General features: G+C 39.9%; 1 protein-coding gene across 2 annotated transcripts in view; it reads right to left on the minus strand.

Moving 5' to 3' along the window:
- ANO4 (anoctamin 4) overlaps nt 1-22333 on the minus strand; it is a 263479-nt gene that overhangs the window by 50925 nt on the left and 190221 nt on the right. For both annotated transcript variants that reach the window (XM_010962817.3, XM_074375230.1), the window contains 5 exons: nt 21321-21442; nt 18003-18137; nt 16843-16939; nt 12463-12523; nt 333-415 (listed from right to left, as the gene is read on the minus strand). In XM_010962817.3, coding sequence (XP_010961119.2) covers nt 333-415; nt 12463-12523; nt 16843-16939; nt 18003-18137; nt 21321-21442 — 498 coding nt within the window. The remainder of the gene's footprint in view (nt 1-332; nt 416-12462; nt 12524-16842; nt 16940-18002; nt 18138-21320; nt 21443-22333) is intronic.

The raw sequence follows: 22333 nt of genomic DNA on the forward strand, positions 1-22333 counted from the left end.
ATTCTCCTTCTGATGAAGTAAAGAGAATGGTTAATGTTTAAGGGAACTAAACAAATCTTGCTGTCAATTCTTCTTATGCCTCTACCTACAAGTGAAGTGCTTTACTGAGCCATGGAATTTTACTCCAATAAGGAATCAAAGTGTTGTGTGTGTGTGTTTAACTCTGCTAGTATCTTTTTATACTGCTTGAAATTTCCTGCAAAGACAGGTATTAAAAATGTTTTCTGACGAAACCTGACTTCTGTTACAGAGTAGAGAGCGATGACTCAAGGGGGATTGTGTATTTCTTGGTGATTTGCTTTTTAAAAATTTTTGAGATAAATGATACAAACCTCCTCTTCTTCCCAGTCTATCAAATCCCAGTCATAAGCAATTACTGCTCTCCTTCTTTTCCAAAACTCCAGGAAAACTGTCGCTGGAATAAACAGAGAAAGACAGATATTTTCAAACAAAACAATGCCTTTAATGTGTCATAGAATAATGAAGCCATTGTAAAGAATGACAGTTGTTTGTGCAACATCCTTAAATATCAGAATTTTTAGCTAAGCTTCATTTAACAAGGATCATTTTCTGAGAATTACTAAGCCTGTTTCAAACAATGAAAACTTAAGAGATTTCATTTAGAATTAAATTAAGCTGATTTGTGAGTCATAGCAGAACAGACTTATTAGAATGACAAAGCTTCTGGAATATAAGAACACAGAAAACTAGGTTACCATCATTTTTTTAATTGATAGAGTATTTATTCCAAAAAGTGAGGGACAGAAAACCAAATACAGAACTTAGCAGTTCACATGTATTTGATTGGCAGTGATTTCTTGTCCCCCAAATCCTCCTCTGGACAAATATCTGTGTAGAAAGTATCTTACTATTTTACTGAAGTAAGCTATTTTGTTGGAGAAAAGTGTCCTATTGCTTCTCTTTTTTTCCCCCCAAACTGTCTCTTTATTGTCATACTGAAGGCAAAAGTGTGTAAATTCTGTTAAGAACATTTTCCAGTGTGTTGGCCTCCCTGCCCAGGTAAATCTGGGAGTGATCCTCATTTGGCCAAAGAAACTTTTTAGTCAATTCAACTTAAAAATATCAACAAAAATGAATTGCTGAGCATTATACAATGACAGAGAGATCAAAAAATAATCAAGACATATTTCTACTGCCTGGGAAGTCACAAGCCAGATGAGGAGACACATACACACACATACTCACCACTCCGAGGATGACTGCAACTAAGGACATCACAGAGGCACCCTAGGAGAGGCAACTGCTGGGTCTGTCTCTACTGGGCCTTGCTGTGTACTTAGACTTGCAAAAGGGAAAAATACATCCTATATTTGGAGTCAGTTTCATGGGGAAAGGTACACATCCAAATGCACATTCCAAACAGCGACAGCTACTTTCTTTTCTACTCCCCCTTGCTCTACACTCCCTCCTCATGAGTGGTATTTGGACATAGAACATATATTTTAAAATAAGTAACTAGAAGGATGGTATAGAGTGATAGTTACGAGCTCTCTGGCTTGTGACCCAGACATTCCTAGATTTGAAATCCAGTTCAGATACTGTTGGCAAATGAATTAACTTTTCGAATTCTCAATTTCCTGCTAAGCCAATGAGTGATGGCAATATAATCCCTATCTGCAATGCCAAAATTCAAAACACTCTAAAATTTGCAAGCCTTTCCCCACACCCAAGTCTGGCACAAATTCATCTTGAGGCCAGCTCTGACCTTGATGGAGGTGAGGCTACTTACAGTCTCTACTGATCCCTCTCAGGGAGAATACACATATGTTGAAAGCAGCCATATTAACATATCTGAATACGGGGTCCTTCTCAGACCTCATGGGCTATTATGTAATATATGGTATAAGCACCACAGTGCCTTTCTAAAATCTGAAAAATTCAGAGTAATAGTTGTTAAGAAAGCCACACCTAAATAATCAAGTGCTTAATTTTAGAAGAGGGAAATGGAAATAAACAGAAGTCTCTGGAGGTTGATAGAAGTGCCAAGGCTGAGCAGCACTTTCCACTGGAGTCCTTCCTAGGAGTCTTGCTGTGTCAGGGGTTCCCAAGACCACCTCCAGGCTTGATGATTCACTGGGACTCACAGGACTTAGCATACAGTAGTACATATGGCTGATTCATTACAGGGGAAAGCTGAAATGCACAATCAGCAAAGGGGAAAGGCACATGGGATGAAGTTTGGAGGAAACCAGGTGCAAGCCTCCAAGAGTCGTCTCCCAGTGGAGTCACACAGGATGTGCTTAATCCCCCAGCAGTGAGTTGTAACAACATGTGAAATGTTAGTAACAGGGAAGTTCATTAGAAACTCAGTACCCAGGGTTTTTAATCAAGGGCTGGACACATAGGCACCCTCTGCCTAGCACATTCCAAAATTCCCGAGTCTCACAAAAAAATCAGGTAGGTATTCAGCATAAATTCTAATGTTTGGGCAAATCATTTATGTAAAATGGGTTACTCTCAGCAGTTAGGGTGGGGAAAACTATTCTGAAGTTTAAGTTCCCAGATGCCAACATAAGCAGGACATTCTAAAGCAGGCCTGCTATGTAAACTCTTTTCTGCACATTTGCCCTCTGCCTCACCGAATTATCTTGTCCTTGCATGGGGTGCCTGAAACATCTCCTTCCCTGGGTCTTCTGGCCAAATACCACTTTATTGATTTCTCTCTTTGGTCTCCAGAGTCTCTCCTGGCCTTAAAGAGACAGTGCAGCCAACCCTTGAATGTGTGGCTATTCTCCGTAAGAGTCAGGACAGTAGCCCTTAGCCTTAGAGAGGCTTGATGGGGTGAGGAGGGGGTCTATCTACCTGACTCCTAGCTACGAGGCCACACTTTAATCTGGAAGCTTCAATTTCTACTGAAATGAGAAAAGCCAAAAAGAAAGATAAAGAAAGCCTACTCTACCAACTACAGGAGCTGAAACTAGTTATAAATACAAAACTGCTGTGCCTCAGGGTTATCGGTTCATTGCGGGAGCTGGAATTTATTCTGTATCATTCCCTCTGGCTACACATTTCTGGGAGGCCTGGGAAAGTCCACACTTATTCCCAAAGCTGCTAAGAATACAGCACTGCCAACTTTTGCCCTCTGGTAACATGATAGGTATTGAGAGGCTTAATTTGATTCTTCATTTTAAAAATGTCTATACTGGTAGTCCAAAGGAAAATTATGTTTAATGCCAGAAAATAATTTTAAAGGCATTTTTACTTCTTATTTTTGGCAAAAACAAGGAGCCTAAAGATCCTATAGTCTAACTTCTTTCCTTGCCAAAAGATTATGTTCCACTTGTTCGTGGAAAAACAAGAATTGAGCTGTGGCCAGCAATAAAATGAGCAGTGCCTATGAAAGAGAAAGCGATTTTTATTTCAGAATGAAAATTAGGTTTCCTAATTCCTAGGAAAGCAGAATGACTTATTTCATATACACATTCATTTGTTTTTCTCCCCATACTAATTTTTTAAAAGTAAAATTAATACTGCTAACAGATTTCATCTTTTCCTTTATAACTTTCTGAGAATGTTCATTTGGAGGAAGAACAGAGGAGTTTCAATGATGTGCTTTTCAAGAACTTAGAAATAAAGAAACAACATCACCTCCTGAGAGCTTAACTTGTAAAATCTTCACACAACAGAGAGTGGTGGGATTTAGGGCAAGCTGGAGAGTGAGTGTACCATGTAAAATGATAGATTTTTCTCAGTTTTCATTGTACTTTGGCCAGATGTTCAGATTTTTCAAGAGAAACTATAAAAATCTATTTCCATGTGAACTATCTCAATTTCAAAATGTTAGGGTATATTGTTAGGATAAGTGTTATTCATATATTTCTAAAATTGGTGAAAATCAAACAGAACATTTTTACAGGTTGCTAATTTGCAATATTTGGGGTAGGTGATTGGCAGTCATAATGCAAATAACTGTAAATGAGTAACTAGAGAGTTTATGAAACTCTAAATGCCAAGATGAGGGTAATCTCAGGGTCCAGGAAGGACAGGAATGTGACTATGAATATGCTTCATATGTCAATAAGGTAGATAAAAACAAAAGCACAATGGGGAGAGAAATAAAATATACAAAAGGATCCAATTGCAAGATATGTAAAGAAAATACACTGGAGAGAATTAACAGAAGATTAGGTTTTTCAGAGGAAAAGATCAGTGAACCTGAAGACAAATAATCAGGAACAATATAAAAAGGAGCACAGAGAACACAAAGACTAAAGAGACTAAAAAAGGGTCACCAAAGCATAAGTGACCTGTAGGACAATATTGAGTGCCTAACACACATGCAATTGGAGTATCAGACAATATGATTCTGGAAAATTGTCTAAAAATACACAAGACCTGTACATGGGAAATTATGTAACATTGCCTAATGAAATTATAGAACAGTTAAATAAATGAAAAGCTAAATGACATTCATAGATAGGAATACTTGATATTAAATCTTCAGTATTCCCAAACTGATTTGTTGATTCAGCTCAATGGCAGTCAAATATCAGGGGTGGGGGTGGGGTTTAGAAATTGACAAGTTAATTCTAAAATTTACATGAAAATGCAAAGAACCTAAGGTAGACCAAACGACTTTTAAAGAGAATAAGATTTCAAGGCTTACTATTACACTATAATAATGAAGACAGAGTGCTGTTACATAAAAGTACACATATGGATTAAACAAAAAAAATTCCAGACATAGACCCACACATGGTCAATTGATTTTCAACCAAAAAATGCCAAGAAAATTCAAGGAAGAAAGGATAATCTTTCAGCAAGTGGTACTGGAACAAGTGGATATCCATATATGCAAAGAAATGGATGTGACCCTTACCTTACACCATATATAAAAATCAACTTGAAATAACTTAGGGACCTAAATATATGAGTCAAAACTAGAAGCTTTCTAGAAGGAAAAATTAGAAAATCTTAGGGACCTTGAGTTTGGCAAAGATTTTTTAAAACAAAAAGCACAGAATAAAAGAAAAAAAACCCCTAAATTGGAGTATATCTAAAGTAAAAACTCTTGCTTTTCAAAAGACACCACTAAGAACATAAAAATTAAAGCCTCAAAAACAGGGAAAAATATTTGCAAACATATGTATGATACAGGACTTCTATCCAGAATATACAAAGAATCCTTTTAACTTAAAAATAAGAAGACAAACAACCCAGTAACAAATAGGCATTTGAACAAACACCTCACTGAAGATGTGTAGATTGCAAACAAGCTCATGGAAAGGTGTTCAACATCACTAGTCTTCAGGGAAATGCAAATTAAAACCATAATGGGATAACACTATATACCCACTAGAATGACTAAAATGATAAATACTAATAATTCTAAGTATCTGTGAGGATGTGGAACATCTGCAACTCTCATACAATGCTGCTGGGACTGCACAATGGCACAGCTACTTTGGAAAACAATTTTTTATAGTTAGACATTCACTTATCCCATGATCCAGCAATGACACTCCTAATTATTTTCCCAGGAGAAATAGATACAAAGACTTTGATGCAAAAGTGCAAAAAATTTATAATAGCCATTAATTTTTAGGTGTATTTATAATTACTAAAAACTGGATTGGATCTGAATATTTATCAACATTTAGATAAACAAGTAGATAAACAAATGGATAAAATGGATAAACAAATTTCATTATATTCCACGCAATGGAATACTATTCTGTACCAAAAAGAACAAACTATCGACTTATGCAACAACATAAATGAATCTCAACAGTACTAATCTTAGTGAAAGAAGCCAGAAACAAAATGTTAAATGCTGAATGATTCTATTCATATGAACAGATGAAAATATAGAGATAGAAAGCAGGTTTGAGGTTGCCAACAGGATGACTACAGAGGCATGAGGACACTTTCTGGAGGATGAAAACACTCTGTTTCATCATTATGGTGATGGTTACATGACTTATCAAAAGGTACCCTTAAAAACCACTGGATTTTATTTATTTATTTATTTAATAGATAAATTATACCTAAAAAGCTGACAAAAACATCCCATAATCCTATCACTCAGAGAAAACCACCATTAACGCTGACATAATTTCTTCCTGTTTTCATTAATACTTGTGTAACAGAGAAAAACAAATTGACTCCACATTGAAACTTGTTTCTTTAACTTTTGTATTCTGTTGCTTTTGCTACAAGTTAATCACTAAAGGGATGTTGCCTACAGCTTAAAGTATACATAATGGCCCATCTTGGGAAACCCTTTGTTTAGCTAGCAGGAAACGTCCTGACCAGGCCCACCTGTGAATGGCTGCAGGAAAGAAGAAATTAACACATCCCCTCTGGAGTTTAGCCAGAACTAGGGAATCTTTGCAACAATTTATAGCTTTTTTTTTTTTTTTTAACCTTACCTCTTCATCTCCCCCTCTTGGTTCTATAAAAGAAACTAGTGTCCAAACCCTGGGAAAGATGGTTCTTTGGGACATTAGTCTACCATCTTCTCAGTCTGCTGGCTTTCTAAGTAAAGTTGCTACTCCTTGCTGCAGTAACTCGTCTCTTGATTTATTGGCCTGCTGTGCAGCAAGCAGTACTAGCTTGGACTTGATAACACTTAAATATATCTGAAATCACACTTTATTTGTATACTCTGTATCCTACATTAAAAAATTAAATTAAATACAGCTTTTTGTTACGTTATTACATGTTTTGAAAGATAATTTTTAATGGCTGCTTATAATTTCTTTAACCATTCTACTATTGGATATTTAGGTTATTTCCAGCCTTTGCCTATTATAAATAACTAAAGCAAGCAAAACCTATTTAGGTATAAGGTCTTTATTCTGTAATTTTGATCTTCCCTGACACCCAATTCTGCATAATATTTTGACTGAACACTGGAACTGCCTTCTAAGTGGCTACCTGCTACCTACCGGTCCCCACTGTCACCCTCCCCACACTGCTGCCACAGTTGCTTCCCAAACACAGCTGATGGTGTCAGTCCCCAGCTGACAACTTCGGTTGGCTTTCTGCCTCTAGGATGAAGCCCTGGTTCTCTGTGTTGTTCACATGTCGTGTGATAAGCAGACGTCAGGCCTCCACACGCACACTATTATGGTTGAATTGTGCCCTCCCCACCCAAAATATGTCAGTGTCCTAAGCCCCAACCTCAGAATGTGATCTTATTTGGAAATAAGGTAATTGCAGATTAGTTAAGATGAGTTCACACTGGAGTAAGGTGGGCCCTGAATCTAATATGATTGTGTCCTTATACAAGAAGACTGCCATGTGGAGGCACAGGGAAGTGGTCAGTGAAGGTAGAGGCAGAGATTGGGTGGATGCGTCTACAAGCCAAGGAACACTGAGAATCTAGGACAGGGTCATGGCACAGACCCCTCCTCAGAGCCTCCTAAAGGAGCCAACCCTGTAGACACCTTGACTTTGGTTATTTAGCCTCCAAAACTGTGAAAGAATATATTTCTTTGGTTTCAAGTCATCCAGTTTGTGGTATTTTGTTACAGCACTCCTGGGAAACTAAGACGCATTCCATGCCCCTGGCACACCGAACGTCCAAGCATTCCTTTCCAGAGATTTACCCACACTGTTCTCGGCTCAGAATGTTTGTCACACCTCCCCCTGGCTCCACACCCTTGCCTGGCAAATTTAAGGCTTGGTTTCAGTCTCTCCTCTTGAGTGAAACCTTTTCTGCTTTCCCTTTTTGCCTCAGGAAGTTGGCTGCATGAACCCTCACTGTTCCTTTGTAAATAGAACTTGACACCTGCTATTATAATTACCAATTTTCGAAAGCAGAGATTACATCTCACTCTTTTTTGGTGGGGATACCCAGTGCTGAGTGACTGAATACATAGTCTACGGAGTAATGAAATCTTTTATCTTACAGAAGGTACAAGACATGGTGGACAATACTTTGGAATGACTCCAGAGTTAGGCAGACCAGATCTGGTCTGAAATCAAGACTGTACCACTTACCAGCTGCTGGGTCATCTTGGGCAAATTGCATAACCTCTCTGAGCCTCAGTAACCTCATCTATAAGATGGAGACACTATTTTCTTCCTGGCGGGTTATGAGAAATTGATGAGGTGTCAAATGTGACTGCCCCTACACCCCTAGCTGGCATTTAGTAAATGTATACCTTTTCTTTTTTTGAATATAAAATTATTATTTTTGTTAAATATATACATAAGATTACAAAACCAAAATTAGTGTATCTAAAACAAAAGGTAAATTATTATAAAACTTATTTTCAAAAAATGAGACATAATTCACTCATAAATTACTGGCAGGACCATACACAAAATCTTTGAATTTGCATTTAAATAACTACAATCTTGTTATTTTGATTGGAAAGCGCTGAAGACTTTGATTTGTTTGTTTACTGGGGATAATTTAATTTTTGGCAACACTGAAAGTGAAAAAAAAAAAAAAAACAGAGGAAGGAGAAAAAAAGAAAACAGAAACAAAGAACAGAGGGAGAGAATCTGCTTCCTGGCAAGTCTCCCCAACATCAAACTCCCTAATGACTTTTTTTTCCCCCTTAGGGAGAGAGCTAATTTGGGCCATAATTGTTCTATCCCTTGAATCTTTCGGAACCAAAATGAGCGTTGATGAAAGAACTACTCTGATAAAGCCCAGAGCTCTAGGCTCACAGTAGTACCTCCAGGGTCCCCAGGAAGCCATCACACGCATATGACCACGAACAGAAGTAGTGGAGTTCTGTCAAGATTTCTAGCCCCACAAAAAGGCCCTCCCAGCTGCTACAGATTGGTTCCAAATGGAGCCTTATTGGATCTCTGGTGAACACACAAAGCAAAAGGCAACAAAACAAACACATCAACCCTGTCCCTTCGGAGGGCTTGTAAACCACTTACATCTGTTTCATCATCACCATATCTAGCAATTTCCTGAAAATAAAGTGCATTTGTTTTCCTAAATGTTGTAACTTGTCAATTGTAAAAGATGATCCTGAGACCATTAAACTGAGCTCTGTTGGAACTGACACACTTTTATAGAGCACCACTGTCACAAAGCAGTATATAAACGGGGCTCGAGCTGAGAGTACCATTCCTTTATCTCCAAGTTTGGATCCATGAAGCAGAAGCAAACAGATCCTAGCAGTGGAGGGGAGGGGCTAAGCTTGCCCAGTTTAACTCTTGGCTTTGCCACTTTCTAGCTATTGCCTCAGTTTTCTCATCTGTCACATGGGAATAATAACAGTACCCTCCTCAAAGGTTGCTGTACAAATTAACTGAGATGATACTGTACAATGCCTAGGACACTGTCCAGGATGTAAGCCCTCAATAAATGTATGTTGTTATTATTATAAACATTACTGTTACTGGCTATTCTAGTTTTCTGCAAAAGGCAAGACCCTACCAAGAAACACCTGGGGTAAATCATTCTTTTTCTCAAACTAGCATATTTCTGGGACCAGTACAAGATTTAAGCAATAAGCTGTCAACTAAGACAAAGCAATTCAGAAAATGAATTATTCCAGGCTTGCCTTGCCTGGAGTGGCCCTAAAATGTTCCCTTGTGCCCAAACGTTATTACAAAACATCTATCAGATTCTTAAAGAGTACCATCCAAGGCACTGAGGACAGTCAGAAGCTTTTTCAGCTCCATGCTCTAGGCAGTCACTACTGGTCAGTTGAGGTTGGCAAAGATAAAACAGTACAATCTATTTGTGATCCCCAGTATAAGACATTCCAACTTTCAAGGAATGGATGCAATTCCCTTTATAACGATGATACCGGGTGAGGGGTGGAGATGACAGTCTCTCTGCCTTACAATTATCTTTTTTTTTTTTTATTGAAGTATAGTCAGTAACAACGTGTCAATTTCTTTTTCATTATAGGTTACAAGATACTGAATATAGTTCTCTGTGCTATACAGAAGAAATTTGTTTTTTATCTGTTTTATATATAGCAATTATCACTCTATAAGAATTTTACTTCTGGGTAACTGTGGAAGAAGAAAACATTATTTCAGTCAAAGTATATCTAAAACTGGTAGAACACCGAAGTGGGTAAGGCAGTTTTGGGTATTGATTCTTCCGGAATACCAGTCCCTCTACAGAAGCATTAACTCACTACACAGCAGACAAGCAGCTCAGAGCAGAGCTTCCCAACGTGTATGCCAGGAGTGGATTCTAGGTCTGCAAGAGGTAATAATCCCATCAGTTTTGGGGGCAGTTAGGGCTAGGGTGCTTCGGGCAGCAGTATCCCTGGCCATGAGCGAGCAGGCCCCTTCATGTACGTCGACATGCTATGCAAACATTATCATTTTCTATGTGTGTCGTGACTTGAAAAAGTTTGAGAACCACTGGTTTAAGAAATACGTTTTCCAGAGTCTCGTCTGTAACCATGGAAGAGCTTAAGCACTTATTTCATTTTGAGATCATGATCACTAATACTAATATGTTCTAGAAAAGCCAGACACACATTCTTGACCTGAGAGGTCATTCCCGTAACCAGAACTTTGCTATGGTCAGCTTCCTTTGTCTGCAAGGGGCAGAGATGCAGTAAGGTGTAGCACAAATAGTGAGGGCTTTTGCAAGGCCCACCAAGGCAGGCAGGAATCCCGTTGAAATTAAAAGACTGGACCTATTCAGAGACAGGACATGGAAGCCAGCAGCTTGAGAGACTACAGCCACAAGAAACCCTGGCTCTTCAACCTGATACTCCATTAATAACGTGACTTGGCTACATTCTGCCTTTGCTTCTCTTTAGGGGACTGTCTTGCATTTTTTCCCAGTTGGCTACCAGTTGGCTTCTGCACCCTCTATTCTGATTTTCTACACTAGTTCTTTGCTTCTGCTTATTTCTAGGCTCTAGATGTCTCATAACTTCAGCCTGCGTATAATTCCTCCTGGTCCCCACTGCTACCCGCTGGTCAATCTCTCTCTCTCTTCCTCCCTCCCCCTTTGTCCTCTCTGCAGAGAGGAAGTGTCAGTTCCCACTGCTAACTCCCTGTGTCTCCCCCTATTTGCCAATCCACATTCTTAAGAATAAGACTCTGGTGGCATTGCCAATTCCTGTTTGGACAGAACCCAGGCCACTCACCAACCTACAATTTGACTAATCTTGGGACAAATGCCCACTGGGTGTAAGTGGCTGGAGTTATAGGGCTCAAAATATGTTTGAACAGTGCGGTGGTAGGCAGGATAATTTTCTTTTGAAGCACTCGAGGTAAAGACAACACAGTGTATCTAGAATAAGCCATCTAAAGAGAACAAGGTTTTATATCTCTACTTGTCAAAGAGACCATTTAAACATAGCCATTTTCTCTTAAAGAAATCATTTTGGTAATTTCCTTCTCTTCTCCCCTTTTTCCCCCATCAATTATCCATCAATCCATCCATCCATCTAATAAGTATTAAGCTTTCTGTCTTCAAAAGAAATGCACGAGGTCTCCCATGATCATAATAGTCCTTGAGGACCATGAGTCTATTAAGGGAGAAAGATTGTATATGCAAATCACTATTAGTGCCCAAAGAATGGCATAAACTAGTGCTATGGAAGTTCCAAGGAGGAAGACATCTGCTGGCCAGAGAAGATGCCATTTCAGCTGGGCCCTGAAAGATGGGGCAGATTCTGATATTCATTTCAGACACAAGGAACAACAGGAATCTAAACCTCAAGTCAGAGGAGTTTTGTAACCTCAAAATTCAGATTTTGGCATTTTAAGTTCTAGGAAAAAATGCATAATCATTGTAAAAAATTCAAAACAAACTGAAAATATATAGTGTAAAAGGCCTGTATCTCATCACTGTTCACTTACCCTTCCATGAAAGGAAATATCCTGTCCACAGGTAATCACCATTCATTATATAGTACGAATTTGTCCAGATTCTTTCCCATACTATTATATTAAAGCTTTATAATTATTTGACTAGGAAGATATTATTGAGCCCATTTTACAAAGAAGTGGGTTAAATAACTTCTTTGGACTAAGCAGTTCTTTAAATGAATATTCCATCAGATCTTGTTATTAGTGGCTTGAAGTGACTGAGAAGGACTCAATTCAGTACTGTGAGTAGCTCTTGTGTATAAGGAGTCATTGTGACCAGAACTGAAAGAAAGCCAGAGGTGGGTGTGTGCACATTAGTCAGACGAAAAGATTCCACTCACAACAGAAAGTCCTATATATACTGACAGGGGTATTCAGGTCTTAGCAGATCTTTTGATATACTGGAAGCTTTACTTCTGTCTCCAACAGAAGGTGGATTTTAGTAATGGAATGCTGATGCCATCATTGAAGGCTTAAGAGAAGTAAGAAATGTTCTCCTCCACAACATCACTTTTAAAATATACCAAATGAATTACTTATCAGCATGTGTCCAAATAGAATAGCCAACTGAATTTACTCAAGCTTCTTCCTTTCACATCCAAAGTCAGACTTTTAAAGGAACACATCACACAGCAGATGAAGGGAACCTAGATTATACAAATGTAGAACACTTACCCCAGACTGCCATGAAAACAGCAAAGAAGACAGTGGCTCCATTGTCAAAAAGGTGGGTTACCTGGGAACATTACAAAGCACAGTTAAACTAATTTCTTATGTATGATATTCCAATTCACATTTTTTCACATTGTATAGAAATAGCTCTGATAATACAATGAATTTTGCAGGGTTTCTTTGGGGGATATTCCTTTTGGGCCTTAAGGAAGAAGGGGGGTTTTCTGACCATGAAGTAGATATGGAAAGGAGAATTTGTTCCATTTATGTAGGTATCATTTGGTTGAGCACTGATCATCAGCCCCAGTGGTGCTATAGAGAACTTCCTTTTGTGCACTGTAAAAACATGCATGCACATCTGAACATGGATAGATTTATATTTAAGACCAGGAAGGTATTAAAGTTGCTGCTTTAAAGGTCTCTGATTTCCCAAGCACAGTTTTTAGTGCCTCATTTATTCACTTTGAAAACATGGCTATTTTGTTGGTATGATTTTGAGCAAACATTTTCTGGGCTTCCGTCTGGACCTCAGCATTAGAAAGAAGAGCAGCCCGCCAACACATACCACTTCTACCTTTATTACAGCCTCAGGTAATCACTGCCTTTACCTCATGCAGATAACATAAAGACAGCTAGCAAATACTTTATGGCTGAATCATACATTCTACTGCAAGCACCACAGCAGAAAGCAAAAATACCTATTTTTGCTGCAAAACTGCCAGGCTCATTTCCGCCTCCAGGATAAATCACACCAATGTCAAGCCAAATTGAAATGATGACTGATACGTTCATAAAGCATAACTTTTTTTTTTGGTGCTTTATGGCTGTCTATAAAGTATATTTTACTGTCCCCTCGAGAATCTGCCAAGTGTAAACAGATCTTTTCCTATTATCTCAGAGCATGAAGTATTTAAAAATTTTCCAAAAGTTTATGACTTTTCTGTCTTTAAACGTAGGAGAGATGGACAGCATTCAAATACCCAGTGTGAGACAAAAGTTGAAAACTAATTTATTCCTGTGTCAGAAGGAACACTAACACTGTATATACCAGGTAGTCGCATCAAATCAAGCCTGGGAGCCCCAGTGGGACGTGGCAGGTCCGTGCTCCCTACCAGGGCATTCCCTGGGAGTTGGTGGAAACTCCCGGCACCACTGGTGAAGATTCTGGAATGGATTGTGCTTTTCATTGTTTTCAGCTGCTCAGATAATCTTTCCTCCTTCCCTGGGTAACAGGTCTCTCTCCAGCAGGTCACTAGGGGTCATAAAGCTCAAGGAGAGCCAGTCAGAGTTCTTCTCTGGGACTGACATGCAAGCATTTGCAGAGGGACATCTTCCCACTGCAGTTACCAATTTGGAAATACATGAATCAGGAAGGTGAATTAAGGGGGACTTCTAGTTCCTCCTAAGGTGGTAAACCAGGATAGGCCGATGGCTCCTTCTGCCAAAATCAAGTCTGGAGAAGCAGGATAGTAGATTTCAGGAACTAACAGAACACAAAACACTTATCTAAGAAATGCTGGAAGAAACAGAAGGCTGTCTCAAATTGGTGAGACAGAGAGAGATGGTGGGGATTGGTGGTGGTTCCCAAGCAGAGTGAGAGCACAGGTTAGAGAAATACCTAAGTTCCACGCCAACCTCTCCCTCAGTGGTCACTGGACAGTTAGTTTACCCCCCTCAGAAATCAGCTGCAACAGGTCAAACCACAAGTGTGGTGCTCTTGGGGTAACATCAGGGATGTTCAGAGTCCCACCTGAGTGGAGAGATGGTGATAGTAGGTGCTGCCTGGCCAGCTGGCCTCGGGTATGCATTTCTCAGTGCCTTCCCTCTTAAACGCCAGGGCTGGTAGATTGCAGTCAAGAGAGAGAGCCTCCTCAGTTCTGCTTTGTTCTAAGCAGACTTAACAATGAAACTCCAACCAGCAGAGTCCTCTGACAGTGACAGCATGCAGTGGTGCCTGGGACACACTGTCGTCTTCTGTCAACTCACCAGGACTGGCCTGGCCTCTGACCCTTACCCAAAGTGGCCGATGCCTCCAGGGGACAAGCTCCCACAGGCCCAAATAACAGTATATGGGGAAGAGAGCCTCCAAAATAATTCCAAACTAGGCAATGTACACCTTCGGAAACAGACATTCTGTAACAGCAGACCAAGAATTTAAGATTAGCATACAAACATATTTGAGGAGGTAAAAGAAGGAAGATGTAGGTCTGGAGCTGTGGCAGTCAGCAGCCACCTTCCCCATCATGTGAAGGGAACCTGCCTGCAGAATGATCATGTGGACAGGTGGCCAGAGAGCGACATCTGGGGACCTGGACAGCAGGTCTAGGCCATGAGGCCCTTGTGCTCAGTGTGAGCTACTCTAGTATCCTTCACACTGAAATGAGCCAGTAAGTCCCTTTATGCTTAAGCCAGTTTGATTTGAGTGGCTGATCCCTACAAGCGCAAGGGCCAGGGATAACTCATTCCTGATGAGCAGAACAGCCGTTGATTGGATTGGCTCCAGGCTCCAATTTGGTCCAATATTTCTATGTGGCCTAAGTCCCATGAAATCAGCCTGGCAATTCTAATAAATTTTTCTACAGGAGATTCTGTATAACATCACTTCTTTCATTCTGAGGCTTTTAAGCCCTCCTTTACCAAGTTTCTAGGCAAGATCAAATCCAAAATCCAGCATCTAAACATTGCGTGGCTCAGTATGGCCCAAGGACCTGTTTTGCCGTCAGATAAACTGAGAAGCCAGCTTCTTACCGCTGTGTGACCTCAGGTAAGCAATTTTTACCTCTCTGAGTCTCCGAGTGAGATAGGAATAATATCACCTACCTTGAAGTTGCTGTGAGAATTAGAAATAATAAACGTAGGCTGCTTAGCTATTGCTATACCCTACCTATTATTATAATTATTATTGTTCTAGTTCTAGACAGTTTGGTAGGGCAACTGCCCGAAGAAGGCTCTGTAAAATCTGAGCACTCTAAACCATTCATGGTGATCCTTCTATGGAATTATTATAGCACTCCTAAAAAGAGAACTTTGCTCAAGGAGTTATCTTTCCACATAACAAATACCCCCAAACCAAAAAAAACTGGGCTTCTGAGATCCCCCAAAGCAGGATTTTTGCACCTGAGTCATTCAGGCTTAATTCATGATCTTTAAGAAGAAATTTTACTACAGACCAAACTTTTTGGTTCCTCATCTATATTTCCCAAGCTCACTCTGTTGAACTTGTCCTCAACCAGTCAGGTCTATCGATAAGTTCTCCAAAGGTAGGGAGAGCATTTTGTGCTTTTTTGGTCCCTCACAGCACATACTAAGAGCCCAAATCTTTCTAAAACCACAGATGGCTGTTGCAGTCTGGGCTCCTCCCAGCGACTGGCCACCTGAAGTGCCAGTGACATCATGGATGGGTGGGCTCCTGGGCTGCCTGTCGAATGTTCCCTCACTTAAGTTGAACAAAATTCTACAATGCCAACAGTATAATTAGATGGATCCAAGCTGCAGGGATTGGAGAGGTTACATAAAACCTGCCAACCCCTTTTATGTCTGGAATCTGGGTAAGCTGATGGGCAGTAGGTCTTGGAAAAGTCTAGCTGCTGCTGTGCATTAGAGATCTTGCCCCTAAGTAATAAACTCTAGAAATCTGATGAACGTGTTCAAAATTTTAATAAGATATCAAAACGGGGTACGTAATAACATATAGACATAATGGTGCTATGTATCTGGCTTTTTTCCAGAGCACTTTCACATATACTATCTTCTTTGGTCCTCATGGCATGCCATGGGGCAGGGAGGGAAGGTATCACTGCCGGCATGCTAGAGGTGGGAAAGCTCAGGCTCCGAGAGGCCATACGTGGGCAAGGTCAAGGTGGTAAGTAGCTGAGCAAGCCTTGAATCTAGGTCTTTTTGACAATAATGATGATGAAGAGGAGGAAAATGATGGCAGTTGTCATTTACTGAGATCTCACCACTTGCCAAGTGCCAGGCTCATTACACATCTTATCTCATTTCTTATACAACATCGTGTGAAAGCAGCATCATGCTCTCCATTTTACAGATGACAAAACTGAGGCTCAGAAGAGGTTAAACAGCTTGCTCCTCCACTGACAAGTGGTAAAGTGCAGAGTCAAGATTTGAACCTAACTTTCTCTGATTCTATCAACTGTGCTCTTTGCTTCTTATGATGATAATCAGAGCCAATACATTGTAAATATACATATACAGTAAAAAAGATACCCGAATAAAACAGTGAATGATGAAGGTAAGTCTCTCCTACAATGTAAACTTGAGAATCAAACACAAGAAAGGACAGAGAGAATGGAGTAACCCCCGTCCCTCAGGAAGGTGTGTGTTAAATTCAATCCACCTAGAACACTGCAAATTTGAAATTACCTTGGCATAAACACAGCTATCTGACAGCCTCATGAATGGACAGTATTTGTCACACACAGGACACATGATGATATCTGTAGCTTGGCAGACTTCTTTACTGGAAAAGAGAACAGAAAAGGACTACTTTTTGAAGACAAAACAGCATTTTTCCCCTTTCAATTTCACCAGAATATTCGACCAGTAAACAAGATTCAGTAGATTAAATTTTTGCCCTCAGAAACTTCTTAGCCTTTTCTGTTATTAATGTAAACAAGTGCCTGCCCAGTTTAATAGTTGGATAAACCTACTTATTTATGAGGCTGTTTCTTGGCTTTTCCATATTAATAAGTTAAACTCAGGAAAATACATGAAGCAAAATATTGGTTGTTAGACCCCCAATTATACAGAAGTCATTCACAACACTGCACAGGTCTGAGGCAGTTTCACCCTGAATGATGGGAACAATGAGATAACTAAAACTGCCAGCCTCAATCGCTGTGTGCACGATAAATTAGAGTGAAGAATGGAGGAATAAATGGAAATACTAGGGATTAGTTCTGGGAAAAAAGTCCATCTCATGAACAACTTCCCCAGAAATTAAAATATTTTTGTAGGTGGAAGGCCCAATCGCTCACTTTTATTTTTGCAGTCACTTTGAAAAGGCACATTTGCTATTTAAGATCATCGTCCGGCCTTGTAATAAGATCTCTATGAATATCTTAAATTATATTCTCGTGAAAAAGCCAAGATAACAACTGTTAACACTGAATCATTCCCAAGGCCCCAGCAAGTTGGCGAGATGTTTTTCCAGTTTAGATTTAAAGGGTCCTTGTGAGAATACATATTGACAAAAAAGGATTATTAACCCCCTATTTTGCAATACTACTGGAAAGAAAAACGTGAAAAAGTCAGAAAGAGAACTTTTCACAGTGAATGAAAGTGATGCGTTCTGTGGACAGAAAGTGGCTTATATATCCATAAACATAACCTTTGCTTCCTTCCATCCACAAGGGCAATGGATGGACAGATTAGTGAACTGACCCTTTTGAATTTTTCCAGGAGAGACTAGAAACTAGTTAAAATGAAAAGCTAAGAGGGCCCATGGTCTGTGAACACCCCCAAAGCACAAACACCCACCTCAAAATTTAAGCAAACGCAGGCTCACCCAGAGCTCCCCGTACCTGACTTGGCAGTGATCCAGAGTTATAACTCCATACAAAAAGACAAACAATCCAATGAAGGCAGCTGGGAAGAGCATGCCGGTGTACCAGCCCAGCCAGGCAAAATACAACCCAATCTTCTCTCCAAAGTACCGCCTGTTTAAGACACAACAGCCTTACACATTACAGTGAAGTATTTAAAGTTAGGCATTCTAACACTTTGTTCAGTCATTTTACTTTGCAGTGGCCTTGTGGATAACCATGAGGACAAAGTAAGCCAAGAAAATGGAACGTTTGACCAAATCTAGGCTCTGGATTTGAATTTCTTTTCCTATTACTCTGTATCAGAAATGAAATGAACGTTTCCATAAAAGAACATGGTCTTACGCAAGCTTGTTCTGGGAACACAAAATAAAGTCGGCTCATTCAGGAAGTTACATAAGACACTGTTACTGATAAGGAACCAGGGGGATTTGAAGAGTTGGTGCCAACACAATCTCATTTTTGCCATTTCTGAGTTTATTTGTAATGTATGTACTATAATTGCATATACTTTTTAAAAATAGTAAACAAAATTACTGTGAAAAATGTCAAACATCCCTTTTAATATTCTGTAGCTTTACAAGATGTTTACAATGCTAGACCCATAAGCTATTTAGAAAGGAAAGGGGGTGTGGGTATATAGCTCAGTGGTAGGGGGCATGCACGAGGTCCGGGGTTCATCCCCTAGTACTTCCATTAAAAAAAAAAAAAAGAAAAGAACTCTTTAATTACTGAGATTCGACAGGAATCAATAATGAGAGCAACTTCCCCTTTTAAGTGATGACTCTTTCCAGGCATCGACATTTATCTCTGTAAATATTTTTCTGAGACTAACCAGCCTGCTTGGTGCCCTGTGAAGTTTGGAAGTATCCAGGGAATTTCTTGGTTTTTCTTTTCTTTCTTAAACATCATTATTATGCCTTCTATGACTTTCAACAGCTACATTTCATAACTTAGAAGTTAATTATTTCCTAGTCCAATAGAGGAACAGTCTACTTTTTATTCTCATTCTAAACAAATGTTGACCATCTGTTTCCAAATACTGTCTGCTGCTTTCTCCTCCTAGAGTGCCCAATGGCTCCTGAAAGCCTGGGATTATTTTTCCCATCTTCTACTGTGTCCCAACAGAAACCTTTCCCTCCCCTTTCCAACATATATTCATATACACATATATTTATTCAACAAAAAATACCTGCTATGTGTCAAATACTGTGCTAAGTACAGAGAACGCAACAGTGAGCAAAATAAGCTTGGTTCCTCCTCCTATGAAGCTTGAGGGTGATAGAGGAGACACACATCAATCACTTAAAGAAATACATTCATAATTACAAAACTGGGAAAAGAGCTACAAAGGAGAGGAACATAATGCTATATGCGTATGTAGAAAGGTCAGGAAAGACTTCTCTGAAGAGGTGACTATCATGTTGAAGAATGAAAGTTAACTAGGTGGGGCTGGGGACAAGATAGAGTATTTCCAGCAGAGGGAATAGAATATACAAAGACCCTCGGGGAGAAGGGATCAGGTAAAATAAGGGCAATGTGGCTGGAACACAGATAACAAGAGGTGTGCCGATGAGGCAGGCGGAGGCTAAGCCTTAATGGGCCTTGTGGACCATGCCGAATGCACTGATCTTTGTCCTGAGGGAAATGGAGAACCACGAGAAGGTTTTAGCCAATCCAGGGACATGACCAGATTCACATTCCAAAAAGATCACTCTGTCTTCAGGGTGGAGAATGGAGTGGAAGGTTGAGAGAGGAAAAAGGGAGACCCAGCAGGGACGAACAGCCAGAGTCCAGGTCACTGGTGAAGACAGCAGCAGTGGCACAGGAGGTGCTGGGGGTTTGGTCAGATGTGGGCAAGATGGAGGAAGCAAAACTGATAGGAAAATAACTATTTAAGAGATGAGATTCCTTCATTCTACTCTTCCAGGGCTCAGTTCTCCAGACCTTTCCATAGGGGCACTGACCCATATTCACCCTTTCCATTTTTCCTAATTGTTGTAAAACTTTTGGCCTCCATGTTGCCAAATTATGCATAGTCTCTTGTTGGTTTCTAGTCTCTCAAGTTTGCAGGGTTGGTTTTCCTGAAGGAAACTGCATTTCTCAAGGCCAGAGACCGTGGTTTCTGTGTGTCTTTGCTAATAGTACTTAGCATTGTACTAGGGACACAATGAGCAGTTAATGACTACTCGCTGAAAATTTGCACAATCTTAATGAAGAAACTGTCATGGATGGGAGCTGTTTTGCCTGCAGCAATCTTCTGTGATTTTTAATCAATGTAATCCTATAACGTGGGACTGAGGCTGGGAAGAGAATTTGCTTTGATTTTTCTTTCTGTTATTTTATTATATATATAAACTGGTCAAAGGCAAATGATCTCATCTCAGAAAATACCTTCCACTCATCCAGATCATCTGGATCACTTGTTACCTACACAAAGAGTGGGGCACAATTCATAAATGTCCTGGGGTCAACAGAGTAAACACTTGTTGCAAGGACTCTGGCAGGAAGAACGACTGCCCAGGGAGACGAAATGTAAAGTGAGTTGTCTTATTATTTCATTTTCCTCTGGGCTCATTTTTTTAAGGACTTGGGGAAAGTGAAATAAATCCAGCTAGTCTAGGAAATGAGACATGACTTTCTTTTTAATAAGGAATCCACCAAGTGTGAATTTTTACTCCCCAATCTTAATAATCAGCCTCTAAATAAATGAGATGTCAGAGTATAATGCCACCACGGCAGAAAGCTGGGCATATACAGAAGGTTAAAGAAAATATGCATTTTCACTGCAATCATGAGTTAAAAGCAGATGTGCTTTTTTGACCTACGGAATTAAGACAATCTTTGAAGGTTATTAGTTTTAAATAAAAATTAAAATAAGCCTGAAATTTATTAGAATGACAGCACCTTATATTTCCTACTTATTTAATAGTAACTAACATTCCATCTGTCACTAATATATGTAAGCAGTGTCCCCTCTCTCCAATTGTTATTGATAATTTGTCAGTAACAGTCACATGGGTGACGAGCTTCTTACGGAATCTTGTGGGAGTCCTGGCTGATCTCACATGCCCCTTCTAAGGCCCTCTTAGAGGACACTTCAGCCTCATCAGAGGGAGGTCAGGTTTACCAAGAATGACCTGTGCTCTCTGATGAGCTGCCCTTTTGGGAAGAAGTCAGATTTGAGTGACAGCTGTGCACCTTGGACTGTGTTTTCTCCAATACTGGCTTGTCCCAGCTGACAGTCTGCCCTAATCATTCTATGTAAGCTTTATATTTGCAGCTGGTTTAACTCACCTTACAAGATCCAAAGGCTGGTATTTATACCACACCCCCCAGGAGGCCCAGCACTCATAGAGCAGATGTCGGTGGTTTACCGCCCCGTGGGTTCTAATGGAGTTTTTACTTCTGTAACTTCCCTGTGATAAAAACATCACTGTCAGTGAGGTAATACCCATATAAGCCAAAGGAAAAACTGATAGTAACACTAGTCTTTATGGCAGGAATAGCACTAAGGGTGATATGAGGGAAAAAAACAGATCTACCCCATTGAAGGAAAAGCAGTTTGATTAGTTGCTCTGGACATAATCTTGTTGATAATGCCGTGAAGTCAAATGCCCATCCTTGCTAAAATCAGGCATGTCTGAGCTGAGTTCAAATCCAGGTCTGCTCCTGTTTAGCCAGGAGATCTTAAACTCCCTGAGCCTTCGATTCTCAGTTCATAATGGAACTACTAACATGTGCCTCATTAGGTTCCTTCTGCGGTTTGAATGATAAAGCACCTTGCCCAGAGGCCAGGCCGGAGACTCATTAGTTCTCTTTTGCACTTGTCTCAAGATAGTGAACAGCCATGGTTGTAACCTGGCCCCGAGGCATTGTCTATAAGGAAAACCCTAGAAGGTAAGAGTTGTAAGTCACCTCAAAATTACAACAAATCAAATCTAATTCGACCTCCTCATGGAACAACTAAGGAGACCGTGGGTCAGAGGAGTGGGGGTCCTCTAAGGTCAGTTAGTGGCAGTGCTAGTTTTACAAACAGAAAAGGTACTTTCTGGAGGTGAACTAATTATTGACATTTTAACTTGAGAAGTCCTTTCTATTGGAAAGTGAACAGGCCTGAGAGACAAGAATCTCAGGTTCTAGTCTCGGCTCAATCACCAACTCACTCCACAACTGGAGGTGGGCTAGCCTTTCTTTAAGCCTCTATTTAAATTTTTAACATAAAACAAGGCAACAAGAGCTGCCCTTCCTGCCTCTAAAGGTTGTTATGTGCTTAAATAATATAATCAAGTTAAACTGAGAGCAAAAAG

This window comes from Camelus bactrianus, chromosome 12, assembly GCF_048773025.1.
Source record: "Camelus bactrianus isolate YW-2024 breed Bactrian camel chromosome 12, ASM4877302v1, whole genome shotgun sequence".
Classification (NCBI taxonomy): Eukaryota; Metazoa; Chordata; class Mammalia; order Artiodactyla; family Camelidae; genus Camelus; species Camelus bactrianus.